The sequence below is a fragment of the Garra rufa genome, chromosome 2, assembly GCF_049309525.1.
Source record: "Garra rufa chromosome 2, GarRuf1.0, whole genome shotgun sequence".
NCBI classification, from domain to species: Eukaryota; Metazoa; Chordata; class Actinopteri; order Cypriniformes; family Cyprinidae; genus Garra; species Garra rufa.
Genome location: NC_133362.1, coordinates 49094124 through 49112186, shown reverse-complemented (window position 1 = coordinate 49112186; position 18063 = coordinate 49094124). Strand labels below are relative to the sequence as shown.

Sequence of the window (18063 nt, the reverse complement as noted above, 5' to 3'; positions counted from 1 at the left end):
CATGAACTGGATGAAATGTTGAAATTGGGACTAATAGAGCATTCTGACACCGAGTGGAATAACCCCATTGTTCTTGTCCCCAAGAAGAATTGATCTATAAGATTCTGATTAGATTTTAGGAAGTTAACCCAGGTGGATGACCCCAGGTGGATGAACTGATCGAGAGACTGAGCAATGCACAATATTTGACCACACTTGACCTTTGTAAAGGTTATTGGCAGATTCCGCTGAGTGAACACAGCAGGGAATTAATAGCGTTCAAAACCCCCTTTGGGCATTTCCATTTCCGGGTTTTACCTTTTGGCATACATGGGGCACCTTTGGTATTTCAAAGAATGATGGATCACATCCTCAGAGAGACAGAAACCTTTGCAGCAGCCTACCTAGATGATATAATCGTCTTTAGCGAGACCTGGGAACAACACTTGCAACATCTCAGTGAAATCTTGTCAAGAATCAGTGCAGCTGGACTTACCATCCGTCCTGATAAATGTAGCATCGCCAAATCAGAGACAGTTTACCTTGGACATGTGTTAGGACTAGGGGTGGAGCCGAACCCGAATACGGTATTCGGAAAGGTACAAATAGCGTGTTTTTTACGAATACTTATTTCGAACAAATACTTTAAAAAATATTTGTATTCGGGAACAAGAAAAACTTTATATCAAAAAGCTGCGTTTCCTCATGAGACCGCAGTCAGTACATGCCCGCGTGAGTGAGTGACATTCAGGAGTCGGGGTTAAAAGAGGTGACTGACACAGGCTGCTACACACAGCAACAGAGAAGACTCGGCTGGGTGAAAAAAGACTTCACTGCATCACTATTTTTGTTGAATAGGTTTTTGTACCTTAACTGGGTTCTGGAGGCAGTTTATAGCTTTTGGGAAGCAGAGTTTGATCGGGAGATTATTCCATTAGGGGCCGTTCACATGCATGCTCAAGTGCGTTGTTTCACATGTAGACGCACGGTATGCGCGCTCATAATGGAAGCGACGGTGCTACGTGCTCGTTTTTTCCAGGCGCGTCCGCGCCGCATCCAGATAAATACATCTCAACTTTTCAGAATGCCACAAGCGCAGCGCAGGTCATGTGACCAGAACCAACCAATCAGCTTCACCCTTTCCCTTAATAACATTGAAAAACAGCCAAGTTGGAGGAACAGCTTATCATATCTGTACAGGAATATAACCATTTAACCATAATAACCATTTTAAAATAAATTTAATAGCAGAGCTACTGCAAGCGATTTTTAATGCTGGAAATCCATTTATGCTTTGCTGAAATTTCCGAGTCTTCATTGAGAGATCAGGTCATGGTTGCTTAGCAACGGCAGACGCCACGGGAAAGAAGTTCATTCAGAAGAAGAACAGTTCTTTTAAGTATTATTTGTTTTTATTCTGTCTGTTCAGCGTCCTCCAACAAGGATGGGTGGTGCTGGGGTTCATAATGTTCACAATGGTATTTTATTAGTTGTTGGTTTAACCATGGATGAGGTAATGGCTGTTATGTTATTTTCTTTTCAATGGCGTTCCTTGTTACATGTTCAAAAACATCAACCAATATTGCATATACATAATTATTATAATGGATACAATTAAAGCATACTTACACTATAACGTAAATTATAAGTGTAATGCACAAAAAAACAGGATTTTACAACTATTTTGAATTTTACTCGAATACAAATACAAATACAAATACCCCCCCCCCCCCCCCCCCCCGTCCTCAGCAAGGGAAACTCGAAGCCATTCAGCAAGCTTAAACGGCCAACAACTAAGAAACAAGTCAGCTCCTTCCTTGGATTGGTGGGGTGGTATAGGCGTTTCATTCCACAATTTTCTTCCAGAGCGGTAGCCCTTACTGAACTGACAATAAAGGATAAATCAAACAAGGTTATATGGACTGCAGACTGTGAAAAAGCTTTTGTTGATTTGAAAGAAACCTTGTGCAAGGAGCCAGTATTTGATCAGCCGTTTATGGCACAGACCGACACCTCTGAGTATGGTTTGGGTGCCGTACTTCTTCAAAGAAAGACAGAGCAATTGCATTGGCTTACATCAGCTGCAAACTTTAACGGGCGTTAGACTCATTCAAGTATTACCTGCTAGGCAGGAAATTTACCTTACAAACTGACCATCGAGCCCTATTATGGCTCAACCGCATGAAGGACACTAACGCTAGGATTACACGTTGGTTTCTGTCCTTGCAGCCTTTTGAGTTTGAAGTTGTGTACCGTAGAGGACAATAGAACTGCACTGATCCTGTGACTGTGAGACTATGAACATATCCACACCCTTACCTCATGAGTATACATACAACATATCACACTACACGGCCTAAATTCTGGCACTGATAACATCTTAAGTGGACTGTTGTAAGGTGTTTGTGTTAGTTTGTATCAGAGTATTGTGTAGGTATATTTATGGTTCCAGTATAGTGTTTTGTATTTTTGTGCTTTTGTTTATTTTGTAGACTATATTATGTTTTATGTATTTGTGTACTGGAATAGCATAGAAATGCTTTAATTTATAGATCTCTGTGGTGATCCAGGAAGGGGAGGAGCCATAACCATAAGATGGCTGCCAGAGCTCAATGGAGGAAGGTGATAAGTGTGGCTCCTGCCTTTTTGACATCCTCACAATTGCAGCAATTGCACAACTGCCTCACCTTCTAACTGCAAAGTCCTGTTGTGTGGATCAAAATTGGATCAACTGTTCGGCGATTCCTAAAATTATTTAAAACATTTTTTAGCATAATCATCTTTAATGTTATCATTTCTATAGACTCTACAGCAGGAAGGGTTTTTGAGGTTAGATGTGATGTGTCATTAGATGTGAAACTACCTTTACACACTGAGGATATACATGCATTTTGAGGCTTTGACGGAACATAAATACACATATTCATGTGTAAAATGTGGCTCCAATCCAGCCTTTGTTGTAATGGATCTGCATAAGAAAGACGTTTTCTGCCTGCCTGGTGAGGAAAACTTTTTTTATATGATTAAAAATAAGTACATTATATCATGTTTATGAACTTGCTTCAACAGTCTTTCACAGTAAGTGAAATCCCTGGTCCATCAGATTACATTGGCATGGTGGACGCGGACGTTTGGACAGCCTCTTCAGAAATCATTTTTAATTGACTTATGGAAACCTTCAGCAAGACATAATTTACTTAACATGGGGCCTCATTTATAAAAATTTCTTATGCACTGATTTGATCTTAGAGTGTTCGTACGATCAAATCCACGTCAAAGTACAGATTTATAAAAACCGTCTTTGACGTGGAAAAGTACTTATCTCCACGTCAGATTCCAGCTTGGCGTACGACCGTTTCCTTGTGGTAATGCCTGGTATTGCAGATAGTTCAGCCTCACTATAATTTGATTTCTTGCGCTCCTTTTTACTTGCCATCGTCACAGAGTTTTTGCTTTAGGAATGAGCTCATTTTATATGTTAATTAATTAAGCAGGGGCGTTTCAACGGCGGAACATTCAGCTGCACACAATTCCACGATCATTTGTGATTTATAACCGAATGACTGGCGTACGCATGGATTTCGTGGTACGTTCGTTTTCTCTGAATCGCTCTTACGATCAAATCAGAAAAGTTGTTAGATAAAATCAAGGATGGTTTTTACGCAAGTCTTTATAAATGAGGCCCATGATTTCATACAATAGGAATGTCTACTCTTTATGTCTCAGGGATTTAGTAGCCTAATGCTGTCTTAAAATGAAATATTGTTTAATGTTATTGTCTTTTACAAGTGTGCACACAGATCAGGAAACAAACACCTATGTACAACCTGGCTAGAGTGGGAGATATCATCTGATATTACCCATGTAGAAATACCCAAAGATAGACTTGTGGAACTAGTAATGGCAACAAAGGTTCCCACCAAAATCAATTTTTAAACTAAAATGAAAATTGTATTTGCTGTTCGACAGGTGAAAGGTGAAAAAAACCTCTTGTGGTATGAAAAAAACTCACATGGCATGGACTCATCAGGGTTCAAAATGGATCTCATTCTGAAACTTTACTCAGAAAAAAAAGAATAAAAGACAAAATATTTGCCTCAGTGGGAAATGCCTCTGGTAAAAACTAAGTATATCTGTCTTGCAGTTTGAATGGTCTGAAATGCAGTCGCATTTCCCCAGCCTCTGATCAGTGCTAATCACTGACAAAAACATGCCATAAATGCATTACTGTCAATTTATCAACACTGCTCTAGAGACTGTTCATAAATATTAATGTCAGAGTACAGTGAAATATAACATAAAAAATGAAGTGAATGTTTTGAAGTGTCAGCAGAGATGAGAGTGACAGAGACGAGATGAGTAAAACAAATGGGCTTTTTATTATGCACACTCTTATTAGGACAAAATAGCTTCATAAACCACATAAATAATGATGAATGCATAAGTGTATGTTAATAACCGATCTACAGAGTGACACTTGCAGTAAAAGCCCTGAGACTGACACATGCGCATCAGATCAAGTGTCTTATGGGCACATAAATGTCCCGCTGTTTGCATAAAAATGTCCTAGTGCACATGTAAAAGTCTCAGGGCTTTAATTTATGAGTAAAATGTATGTTTTGCAAACATTTGTCAGACAGGTGCATATTATCTGTATGTATGCGCATGTTCCCACATTTCTTACAGTCCCATATGAATCTAAAATGGGGTCAGAATTGTAAAGTGCAGCAATATTATAACTTGTTGGATAAGACCATTATAGATATTAAAATACTCTGGAAAAATACATTTATATATAAAGGTTGCATTATTTTCATGGTTAATACACATTGGTTTACCAAATTACGCTAGATGTTTGTCATACTGTAATTCTATATGAGAAATTATGGTAGAAAAATAGCAACAATAATATTAAGAAATCTGTGATTGAGCCCTTCTGCAGGTTTCATTGAACCCAGATGATCCTCCATCTTCATCATCACTGTGTGGCGCAGCTCGACTGCTTCACCGACTCGACCTCAATCAGCTTCTTCTCAATTTCCACCTTCAAGACAAATGCCATATAAAAGACAAATAGTAAACAATTTCATATTTTTGCAAAAAGAGCCCAAAATGAAATAGCACATGGCATAGTTTCTTCACCTGGCAGTGATAGTACGTCCTGCCGCTCAGGTGTTTCTGCGGCTGAACGTCGCTTTCGATGCCCACTGATTTGACGCGGGTGTGGGACGCCACCGCATCTGCCACCTCACACTCAACCCTGACAAACGGGAACCAGTCGGCGGGAATCTCCTGATCCGACGCCAACTCCAGCTTACACGACAGTGACTGAGGCTGCTCCAGAGCTAGCGGAGAACACACATCACAAAACCTGTCAGATTTACACCTTACCCATACATGAATGACCAAATAAGAGCCCTTCCATTAGTTCGAGCCTCATCTGAGATGACCAGCGTTATAGGATACTAGCAGCAGTAACTGCCTCAAAAACACAAACTATCAATGAGACATACAATTTCAAGAGCAGATCCCACTAGAATCGACTAAAGATGATGGTCTTTGTGGATTGCTAAAGATTGACTGCTGAATAGACAAAGAATACCACGAGTTTCCTGTTATATGCTCACTAACATGTTGTCTACAAGCAGTACCTATAGTTCACAAAACATTTTATCTTACCACTAAGAGTTCTCCTAAATAGCAGTAAAAAATTATTTCTAAGAGTTTTCTTTTCAAACCTATTAACAAAGCTGCGGAGACAAACTTTTACTGAGGAATAGAGAGAAGTCTTAAGCTGAGAGTGAGGGGCGGGGTTGAGCTCGTTGCTATGGATGATGTCAGCATGCTTATTAACTATGCACAGCGTGATTGGCTGATAGAGGAGGGGTCTCTGTCAGAGATTTGTTCATAGAAATATTGTAGAGCGCAATGTTGCCATATTCAAATAAAGTTTTTTTTTTTTTTAAAAAAGGTTGCCATATTCGAATAAAGATTTTAAAATGCAGGCTAAGTGTCACTGATCAAACAAGTAAATGTTCAGATGATTGTCAGTCTTTTACATGTGTGCTTCACATTAACATTTAGCTGATGTGCATATAACAGCCTTTTTATTAACAGAATAGAATAATCATGGCTGATAGTAAGATACGCAAACTTAAAATGAAAACCAAACTGGACGCAAGAACAGCCGTTACTTCTTGCTCAACTTGTTCATGAAAACAAGGATATAATCAAAGGAAAATTTGGAGTTGGGACAACCTCCAAAAACCAAAAAACGTGTGCAAGAAAATGAGTGTTTCTAAAAAGTTCAAGTGTCAGCAACAGCCATTTTAGGAAGGTTGTGATTTGGTCTTAGTGACTCAGTCACTACTCCTAATGTTTCACAGATTTAGGAGCTAGTTTTATCGCTAAAACGCTTTGTGAAATACTTTTATGAGCAAAAATTTAGGAGTCCTAAATTTAGGATTACCACGCCCATAATTTAAGATTTTCTCCTGAATCGACATGTTATGAGCTACTTTTAGCCTTAAGATGTTTTGTGAATACGGGCCCTGATCTACAGACCTTATATGTGTGTTGTGTGTAAACCCGAGCCAATAATGGAGGTTCAGCAAACACTGGATGGTTTCTATAACACTTCTTGTAAGAGAAATGTAATCTATCATATTGAGGAAAAATGACAGGAAGTCCAATTTATTTACAAAAATTGGTTCTTTTGAATAGTTTTCAGTAAACCAGTTGTTTAAACTATTTGCTTATATTATTTCTATTAGTTTCATCAATGAGAGCAAGTATTGCAATTTGTCCCAGTTCAGTTTGGTGCAGCATGAAGTCATTTTACAGTAAACTATTAAACTATTAAATCCCATTCACATCTCTTGGCTGCTCTGTCAGGTTCATAAATAAATTTATTTGTACTAAATTAAAACTAAGTGTATTAAACCAACTTTCTGTGTATGTGTTTATAAAATGGTCATACAATGAATTAACAAACTGTTCTCTTCTCCCCTACATTGATGGAATTCCAGCTTTCTGTGTTTTCACTGGTATACAGTAGGAGGCGCTATTACACATCTTTTGAAAGACTGCTAAATATCTTTTTTCAATACACAGTGATGGAGCAGAAACAAGTGCATGTGTGAGCAGAAGCATATGTAAAATAATGCATTTATCAAACATTAAACAGCGCATAAATCAAAACTGCCTAACGTTACTGAATGAAATGATCCAGGAAGTGGTTTAGGACTGTAAAGCTTTGAATATGTTGATGGAAGTGATGTATTCCATCTATGTTTTGATCATCATTCTGAATCTGATCTAGATGTAGTCTTTGACAAAAATGCAATCTTCTCAGATTTTTTGTTTCTTTTTCTAATGAAACTCGCATTCAAGTGTTGAGTAAAGAAAAATGAACGCAAAAGAGTGCATGTTTAGATATTCATTTAACAAAATATTTTGAGGGCCAATAAACTTTTGTGAAAATGATCAAAAATTCTGGCAGTGGCTGGAAACATTTGTGAAAACCCTGGCCAGCTTGAGCACTTATTAGGCTATGTAGGGAATTAAAAGCTCATTATTATGATTTATATGGTTTATTAATAAACATACAACTAATAGTCAACTAATGCTTAAAATGGTCGACTACTAGTCCAGAAAAATCTTTATTCGAGGGCAGTTCCAATATATTTTTCAGTAACCTATGATAATATATCCAGCACTGATCTTCAAATAGAGAGTTATGTGGTTTTCTTACCCACGTTCTTGGGTGGAAGCCGCTCGATTCTCCACACGACGGCTCGATGCACATTCTCATATTTGACCGTGCCCACAGTCACGTGCATCACAGACTGAGACTCGGCCACATGCGCTGAGCCCAGACACGCGTTTCTGTTCATGCGAGCCTTCAGAGACTTCTGTCGCAGCAGTGGCATGCTGTTGGGCACTTTGACCCAATCGCCGGGGAACGGCACCTGAACCGCGACGTTTTCACAGACCGTCTCTGTAGGCGACGGGAAACTGGACAGGACATTGAGGAAGACCTGGAGCTCGACGCAGGCACCCTGCACAGTCACCGTGGCTTTAACAGAGAGCGGCAGCTCCCCGCAGCAGAGGGACACCGTCCTGTAGCGCACAAGCTCCACTCGACAAGCGTCCGGAGGACAGAACTTAATCAGCCGTTTGTCCGCAAACTCTGCCTCTCTGACACACAGATGGAAATGATAGTCTGCGATCTCCATCCAGACCTCCTCGTCCTCATCGGAACCGTACACAGGAGCTTGTCTGAGAAGCCCCAGGTCATTCAGTGCCAGGAAACACTCCACTGCCCCGTTCAAGAAGGCCAGACAGTGGATTTGCGTTATGGCAGTGCACTCAAGAACAGCGCCGTCCTTGCTTTGCCGCATCCAGACGCGGTCAGATATCTGCAAGGACAACTCCTGCTCTTCATAGTGTTTGTGCTGCTGGTGCGGCACTGGCAACCGCAGGAGCTCCTCTTCTACGGACACCAGCAGGTCCTCCAAGTCTCCATATTCTGTGGTGCCGAACTTCAAGAGTTGCTCCACTTCTGGTTCATGGGACACCTCATGTTTCGGGTGATAGCGTTTTTTCTCGACGTACGACACATTCTCGACCTTCAGCGTGGCGATCTTGCGCGGCTCCCCATAACTCTCGAGCTTTGGAGCCGAGAGAGCGCAGTTAGCGTGCAGCTGGAACTCTTTGAAGGGTTTCTCCAAGCCCTTTTCATAGAAGAGTTGCAGCAGCGCTCCGGGGAGCAGCTGCAGGTATATGGGACCCCACTGGCGCGAGGACATGCGGTTCTTCTTCTCTGGGATCCGAAGCATCAAGGACCAACCGTGTTTCTTCTGACTGAGGAACAATCCCTGTGGGATGAAGGCGGATGGAGATCTCTTCGCTGCTCGATCTTTTGCAGCACCTAAGCCTGAAGGTCGCTTCTCCTTTTCCGCTTTCCCATCATCATCTTCCTGCTGGTTCTCCTCTGTTCTCAGCTGTTCTAGTTTATGGCATATATAGGAGTAGGAGTACTGAAGGTGGTCTTGAGGTGGCTCGTTGCCGTCCTTGGAACGGATGAAGAAGCGGGGCAAACTGGGTCCAGAGTCGGAGTCTGACGATGAAGTCCAGGACACTCGTTTATGCTCAGCTTCCCCCCAGAAGGGGTTGGAATGGACTGGCTCATCATGGGATGCTTTGAGAGAAGCAGAGCCTTCAGGCAGCTTCATGGAGTCTGTCTGAGAGAAGCTGGACACACTCCTAAAGAAGTCCAGCTGCTCCTGAGGAGCGTAATGTGAGTAAGATGGACCCGCTGGAGTCAGACTCACCGGAGTGTGCAGAGGAGTGTTGCTGGGCACACATGAACTCCCATTGAGGCTGAAATCCGTGGAAGGGGATTCGATGGCAGAGCTAAAGCTCCATGATTCACTCCCCAGGGATGGCAGAACAAGTTTCAACCCATTGGGCCGAGGTATTGAACCCGAGTTTGATGTAGAAGAGCGTAGGGATTTCTGGGGTGAGGAGACGCTCGTCCCTTCATCTTCAAATGTTACCCAGTTGGGTGGATGATTCGTGGAGCACATTGCTTTACTCTTCTTGTGTACACAGTCTTCTGCAGAAATAGAAATAGACACACAAATAAGGTACTTACAAATTTCAAACCAGTTTCAACTGTGTGTTAACTAGCATGGACAAATGGGTTGCTTTGACTCTGTAGAGAGAAGACACACACACATTATTATAAGATGTATTATTGGGTGTGTGGGTGGAAGAGTAGAAACATTGAAAGCAGCAGCTGAACTTAAATAAGAGAGCGATAGTGTGAGTCTCTTTGAACGACTCCAGAGCTTCCTAGCTGTCTCGTGTGTGACAAAATCTCCTCACATTCCTCAGGGACAAATGAATAAACACAGGAAACACCAACCCTTCACTCTGCGGCATATTCACACTCATGGAGATGATTATGAGACTGTTTAGACATCTAGGGTGTCAAATGGGGCAAACTGAAATTATTGTTTATGTCGTTGATTATGCAGTACTTATTATTCTGCATTATCAGTCAGTTCATTACAGGGGTTCTAATATGCTTTTACACTTTCTCAGCTTTAGTTAGTGTGTAATGCTGCTGTTTGAGCATAAAAAAGATCTGCAAGGTTACAAATGTCAAAGTCCACTTTAAAGGGAGATATTCCCCTTAAACACTTTCCAAGAACTACAGCAAACAGCTGGTTTGTACTATAGCACGCATCTTCCAGATATTGTGAAGTCACAATGTTACTCATTCAAATAATCCCCACATATGGGCGTGACCTGGCTGAGCTGAACTAGAGAAGATGAAGAAGAGGAGCTGCTTTGGTAACGTGTTGTTGCCACTGTAATTCTTCCATCTTCTGTCAGCTCGCTTTCAGACTGGGAATCGTTTGGTTCAATGTGACAATATAAGAGTGTGTGCGCGTTTGTCCTTGACTTCCCCTCACACAACAGGATTTCTGATCGTAAATATTCAGCATGTTGGATATTTTCAATCTGAGATCGGTGTGGCCCCAATGTTCTTCCGACCAGATTCAGGGACTCTTAACACACTCCACACCACAAGAAAATCTTACAAGATCATCTGTAGAACCATCGAGATCATCAGGACTTTACCTAGGATTGGCCAAAAGGCCAAAATCTGCCTGACTATCTTGCAGTATGTGCCCAACTTTGACAAAGCTGAGTGAGAGACTGGTTTGGAATATGATCATTTAAAGTATTTCTCTTTAAGTTTTCTTATGTATTTTGTATTTCGGTCATTCCATATCAACTCAAACAAAGGTCCCCAGCTCAGATTTTTTATTTTGTTTATATTTTTTTCTTTAGAAAGATGTATAGCAATAAAAGCCAAAATATTAAATATCATGGGTGTATTACTGAGTAATCCACTGCTTTGTAGAGGCACAAGAGACAATTTAAAATTTACATTTAAAATCATACTGATATATCTTCAATACTTTTGAGTTACAGGCACGCAAACTTTGGAAAAAGACTATTTATGGAACTCAGACAAGTAGGATCAATGCAATTGACTTAATGGAGGGAAACAAGATACATTTGTTTTTGTTCTTCACACATTCATTGTTCAAAAGAAGTGTCATCTGTATGCAAAGTGAGCCACATTTAGGTCAGTTAATTCAGAGTTAGAAACTCAAAAGTGTTTATGCTCATCCAGAAACACAGTCATAGAGCACCGATTCCACTGTGGAAACAGATGCTAAACACCGCATATTTCTTTCTTCTTCATTTGTATAACAGTGAATGACATTCTTAGTGCACATCGCCACCTACAGGTCTGCTGTGCAATCACTGTAATCATCATCATCATCTCTGTTTCTCCGTAAAATACTAAAGTGACGCAGAACCTGATGTTCTGATGACTGCGAACAAGAATTATATTATTAGTTTTCCTCCAGAGCAAGTTATGTTAGAGATGATCGACTAACTCTTCTGGTAATCTGGGCATCATCTAGTTCTCAGATGTTTGTCTAGTTGAAGCAACAGCGGTTTAAACACATCAATTTAACACAGAGTCTGATGTGCTGCAAAATAAATCAACATCACACACAACTAACTGACAACTCAACAAACCAACTGAAAACAGTCACATTTACACTCACAGAATAAAGTTAACTTGGAAAACATCTTACTCGGTCAATCCTGGGGAAAATAATCCTGAAACAGATGCTGGGTTACTTTTCTCACACTACTTCAGGTTTAAAACTATAATCTTCATCACAGTCGCGTCTTTTTCTCACAGTTAAGATTAAATATGGACTGAGATGAACTTCAGGGTTTGTGTGATCCGCTATGTGTGATCCGCTATGTGTCTTTGTTTGCAGCTAACTTTCTAACTAACATAAAACAACGACAAACAGCTGAAGTACAAGTGAAAACATCGGTTGTATGAGTGTGTTTGAAATATTTTGTCACCTCATGGTTTTAGATGAATGATCCGGTCCAGACGGTTTTTTCTCAAAATGGCAGAAATAAGTGAAGCGGACGCGATTCCAGCCAAAACATCCCGAACGGGAAGCGGATTCGGCCGTTCTACTATGGCGAAGGACTTACATTAATATTCATGAGGCACGGAATATCACCAATCAACCTCAACACACCCTAATTAATATTCATGAGATAAGTCTTCAGCATCACATCAATATTCATAAGCGAACATTCTCCTGAAGTAGGTTACAGACAACGTCAGTGCAACCTGATTAATATTCATGAGCTCATCCTCAACGGTAGTAGGAATCGTAGTTTGGAGAACGGGAGGAACTTCAGCTCCCAAAAACAACTTTTTTTTTAGTCCACTTTAGAGGAACATTAGGCTCATACAAAAAAAAAAAACGGACTTCAAAGTGGTTGAGTTTACAGCTTTATTTTGTTGATTTTGGTTGAATCCAGTACATTGTGCTGCTAAACAGACCCATATAAAGAGAAATAAAAGACTATGATGAGATGATCATGACACTCATGCTGCTCTTCATCAATGATCAGAGCATTCCAGAGCTGAATGGTTTGAGTGATAGATTCACATCATACTCGACCGCACAATAATCTCCATCTGTGATATATGACTTCATGAACTCTAGACAACAACAATATATTTAGTGCATAAAAACATGGTTTATTTTCTGAGGAAATGAAGCAGGAAAATCACTGTGGATTCAATGTGTTCATTCACATGGACCCCTCTCATCTGGAAGATTTCATCATTAAATTCATGTGGAAATCACCATGATTTTACCATTTCACATCACTGATTTACCTCCTGAATCATTCACACGTGCTTCTCTGCAGAATTAAAACAGACTTGAGTGTGTATGAGTAACAAACAACATCTGTGTGAGGAGAAACAGACGCTGTAATTCCACCATTACACACACACACACACACACACACACACACACACACACACACACACACACACACACACACACACGCTCACTCTCAACCATAGTTCCTCTGGAGATCAGCTGCTTCCTGTCACATGTCTCTGTTTGGTGTGGGAATGTTCGGCGTCACCGAGACAGACGTCTGGCCACATTATCGGCTCTTGTTCTTCTTTGAGTTTCCCTGCAAGAGTCCAGCACAACACAGATTAGATTTCACTCCATGTCGAACATCACTTTGGAGATTTTGCAAGGTTTCATTATTACAGACGAGTCTTATTATCACAAGCAGAGGCGACTCTAGTGGGGCCTGCTTCCCCCACCCCCTCACTTTTGAGGACCCAGAATTCCTAGCAATGCCACTCATCACAACAGTATTTCTATTAGGGCCGGTAAATTCATGGTTCAATGCAATTCTGATTCACAAGCTTAGATTTTAATTTATTTTGATTCAAAATAGATTATTTTGGTTGTATATCAAGTACAATATGTGACCATTTTTTTTCAAGAAAAAACAAAAAAACAGGTGGGACCAAGTCATTGTTTGCATTCCTTCAACAAATCCTATTGATAACAAATTGGTCAAAATTGTTCAGAGACGAGCGAAATGATAGTTGTAATCATGGCGCTGCATGAAATATTGAGCTGGTTAAGAGGTTGACAAGGGCGTTTTTTTAGTTACAAAAAAGTCTGGAAGTGTTGCAGCAGAAGGCGTCTTTTTGTTGCTATAACAACAGCTGCAGCAGTAGCCTATGTGTGCTGCAGAAATGTCGATAAAAAAGGAAGCTGGATGTAGGGCGTTTTCTTCAGAAAAGTTCAACTTTTTTCAACTTAAAAAGACGCTATGAGCTGCAGAAAAAGACGCCGGCGGTGGCGTTTAAAAAAAAGCGTTTAGGGCTTTTTTGAAAAGACGGTTTACTCCATAGGGTTATAATGTAAAAAAGATGATGGCAGTTAAAAAAAAGACACCAAGTGTGAACACCGCCTAACCGCCAAAGATTTGAGAAAAATCAAAGATGAAGCTACCAGGAACCCATCATCCTCCAGTGTTGCCATATTCCACAACCGCAACCTACATGGAGTGTCAAGAAGTACGAGGTGTTCAGTTCTCAGAGACATGGCCAAGGTAAGAAAGGCTAAACCCCGAGCACCTCTGAACAAGACACATAAGTTGAAACGTCAAGAATGGGCCAAGAAATATCTGAAGACAGATTTTTCAAAGGTTTTGTGGACTGATGAGATGAGAGTGACTCTTGACGGACCAGATGGATGGGCCTGTGGTTGGATCAGTAACGGACACAGAGCTCCGCTTCCACTCAGATGCCAGCAAGGTGGAGGTGGGGTACTGGTATGGGCAGGTATTATTAAAGATGAGCTAGTTGGACCTTTTCGGGTTGAAAACACTTTCTTCAAGTAGTGGTACAGGAAAAAGTCTGCTTCTTTCGAGAAGACTTTGATTTTTATGCAAGACAACGCTCCATCACATGCATCAAAGTACTCCACTGCGTGGCTGGCCAGTGAAGGCCTTAAAGATGAAAAACTAATGACATGGCCCCCTTCTTCACCTGACTTCAACCCTATTGAGAAGTTTTGGGCCCTTCTTAAGCAGGACATGTACAGTGAAGGTAAACAGTGCCCCTCTCTGAACAGTGTCTGGGAGGCTGTGGTTGCGGCTGCACACAAAGTTGATTCTGAGCAGATCAAGAAACTGACTGACTCTGTGAATGGAAGGCTTGTGACTGTTATCGAAAAGAAGGGTGGTTATATTGGTCACTGAGGTTTTCTTTTTGAAATTTCAGAAATGTTTATTTGTAAATTTTTGTAAATAACAAAATGTATCAAAAATACAACTTGCCTAATAATTGAGCACACAGTGTATGTAGGCTACATATAAGGTTTTAAAAATATAGGTTTATGGTAATTAAGTAGTATAAAGCGGTATTAAGTTATATAAAGTAATTAAGTGGTATAAAGACTCGCCGAGTCACAGGGTTCAAGTCCAAGTCAAGTCTCGAGTCATTGCTGTCAAAGTCTAAGTCGACTTGCAAGTCTTCTTTGATTATGTCAAGTCAAGTCACAAGTTGGGACTCGAGTCCGAGTCAAGTCCACAACTCAAACAAAAAAAAAATGCTGTAAAATATACATCAGAGTCAGTTGGTAGCACATTCCAATAATACTGAATGTTTAAATGAGTTGTATTCAAACATTTAAATCACTGAAGATTTTTGTAATAAAGTTATAAAATTACAATTACATAATTATATTTCTACTTTGATTTTTAATATAGAAACATTTAAATGGTGGCTGTCATAAAAAACTTGACAGATTTATTCAAATTAAATATTGAAGAACAGTAAAGATTATAATGAATTAAAGGGGTGCACATAAGTGGTCCGCAGGTGAATAAGTTCAGAGCATGCATCTGTGTACTGACAGGGTTGACAGCTGTTGCACAATTACTATTTTAGATCAACGAATACTGTATAAGATTTCTATTTGCACTGAAAGCATAATTCTAGGCTATTTTCGCTGCCGTTTTCTAAGCACAATACAAAAACGTGATATTTCATTCACGTCGTTAAGAAGTGGAACTATCTCCGCTATCCACATTTTCCTGGCTAATACGGTGCAATCTGAATCAATTAATGTCTGAATTCCCATACTCTCTCTAGTATTAGCTCAGCGGGGGAAACGTGTACAACAATACGTTCGGCCATGAGTCCTCTAGAGCATCCACACCCAACGCTGCATCTTCTCCCACTAGGGCAAAGAACAGAGGGCACTTCCTGTTTTTGCATGATACGCCTATACATATCTCTGCCACAACTGAATCACCACCTGCGGGTCAAGTGTCCATTCTTCATACAGGGGACTTCCTCTGGACAACAGATCAGCTTCCCTGTTCATTATTCCCAACACATCTGTTCCCTGCAACAACAGAAACCAAGTGCTGCTCCACACCAGTAGTCTGTGAAGCTGTAGAGAGCACACACCCCACCTCTTGTTATCTGATCTGACAAACACATCGATTGGAATATCAGGCTGTTTATTCCCAGGACTGGAAAAACTCACATTGACATGGATATTTTCCCACTCAACACAAGAAAGCATGTAAGATTTGTTCATGACATCACCAGTTGGCTCAGTCCTTAAACAGTGGAGCGGTAAATCTGATAATGGTTCAGCTGAGTGCAGCTTCCATAATCTTGACAGGGAGGAAAGTGAGAATGACGCCACAGTTCTACAGCAGGGATGTGGGACTCCCTGACCACTGCCACTATTGATTTGTCAGTCTGACAGACATTGTGTAATTAGTGCTTCTACAGTCCGTCACGCCTGAGGCGTTCCCATGGTGAGATATCGAATGAAAAGAAAACGTTTTTTATTGTTTGAGTAAAGAAAAAATAGGACAGAGTTTGAAATCTGAGAGTTTGATATGAAAGACCGACAAGGGTAAAGACCTGCAACTTTTCCTGCGCGACTTTAACCGAGCAATGAAACCGGCAACGTAAATTTTCCTTTACTTTTTCTTTTATTCACTCTCCTTTCTGTCCTCCTCTATCATGTGTTTCCAATTCATTCCGGTGGTCTCCACACTCCGCCCAAACACCACACGCAAACGTCAACGCAATCCTGCCAACCTGCGTCCTATCATCACTTCTTCCACTGAACCTTTCTCTTTCACGGTTGGTTTACTGTTACATCTCCTATCAAACTCCATGTTGTGGTCATTTATCACCCTCCTAGTCAACTCAGCATCTTCTTAGAGGAGCCGGATGGGCTGATGTCCTCATTTCCAGAGGATGGCACTCCACTTTTAGTCTTTGGTGACTTTAATATTCACCTCGACAAGCCTTCGGCCCCGATCACACCGAATGCGTCTTTTAGTTCTAAAAACACGAGGCGCACAGCACTGCCTTTTTTGGTGACTTTTAATAAAAGACCAGTGTGCTGCGTTTTTTTTATGTTGCTAAGCAACGACCAAAACAGCTGTCCTGTCAGTCAAATCAAAGGATTATAACGCGAGCGCTCTAAAATCGTAGTTTTTTGCTGTTAAGTAAACTGTCATATTAGCAGAAACCCTAAAAAATACAGCTCCGGGTTACCCACAATAGACACCAAAGGTTTCTCCTCCATTTCTTGCAGTCTCCGGACTTTTTAAGCAACGGTAAACTTGTCACCACAACAGAAGGCCCGCCTCTCCATTCATTCGATTGGACAATGGAAAAGAACGCGAATGACGTTGGGCGTTTTTCCGCTCAGAGTTGATTTTTTTTTCAACTTCAGGCGCTCAGAGTGCTCCTGCAAAAACGCGAGGCGCAGCAGGCGGCGAAAACGCAAGGCGCCAGGGGCGCATAAGCAGCGCGCAGAACGCTCACTGCCAACAGAAAACCATTCAAAAGAGGCGCCTCCAACTGCAAAAACGCGTTCGGTGTGATCAGGGCCTCATGCTGCAGACTTCCATTCACTCCTAGCTTCATCTAAAACACATCGTCACTACATTCACCCACAAATCTGGCAACCAACTCCAGACACACGCAACCTTTTCAAAACTTTTAATTCATTGCTCTGTCCCCCTCCAACACTTCTATAACAGCTGATGATTTGGCCACATTCTTTACAGACAAAACTACATCTATCTGTAGTCAGTTCTCAGCTCCACACATACTGTACAAGAACTATGTGTGGAACTCCCCTCTTCTCCTTCTGTCCTTACTCGGAGGCACAGGTATCCAAACTTCTCCTCTCCAGCCATCCGACGACATGTGCTTTAGATCCTATCCCCTCATACCTTCTCCAAGCAATCTCTCCTACAATCCTACCAGTGCTCACACACCCAGCTCAGATCATGGGCTCCAGAGACGGATCATCAATGAAGACCTCGCCACCTAGACGGCCATCGGCGCTACACCACAGGATCCTGATGAGTTCTCTACAATCTGACATTGGCACAAACTGCTGGTTTGGTCTGGCCAGAGGAGAACTGGTCCCCCGACTGAGCCTGGTTTCTCCCAAGGTTTTTTTCTCCATTTCTGTCACCTGTGGAGTTTTGGTTCCTTGCTGCTGTCGCCTCTGGCTTGCTTAGTTGGGGACACTTTCCAGCGATATCGTATACTATTTGAACTGAACTGAATGATGATATCACTGA

The 18063-nt window shown here is 41.2% G+C and overlaps 2 protein-coding genes across 2 annotated transcripts in view; both read right to left on the bottom strand.

Moving 5' to 3' along the window:
• Positions 1-4335: 4335 nt before the first annotated feature.
• ston1 (stonin 1) lies at positions 4336-12065 on the bottom strand. The gene is made up of 4 exons (XM_073835264.1): positions 11953-12065; positions 7733-9598; positions 5122-5324; positions 4336-5023 (listed from the first exon to the last, which is right to left on the bottom strand). The coding sequence occupies exons 2-4, from the start codon at positions 9567-9569 to the stop codon at positions 4958-4960; spliced, it is 2106 nt and encodes a 701-aa protein (XP_073691365.1). The 5' UTR covers positions 9570-9598; positions 11953-12065; the 3' UTR covers positions 4336-4957.
• Positions 12066-12384: 319 nt separating this feature from the next.
• The window catches only part of ppp1r21 (protein phosphatase 1, regulatory subunit 21), a 31485-nt gene continuing 25806 nt past the window's right edge, over positions 12385-18063 (bottom strand). The window contains exon 23 of the mRNA XM_073834356.1: positions 12385-13098. Coding sequence (XP_073690457.1) covers positions 13069-13098 — 30 coding nt within the window. The 3' untranslated portion in view covers positions 12385-13068. The remainder of the gene's footprint in view (positions 13099-18063) is intronic.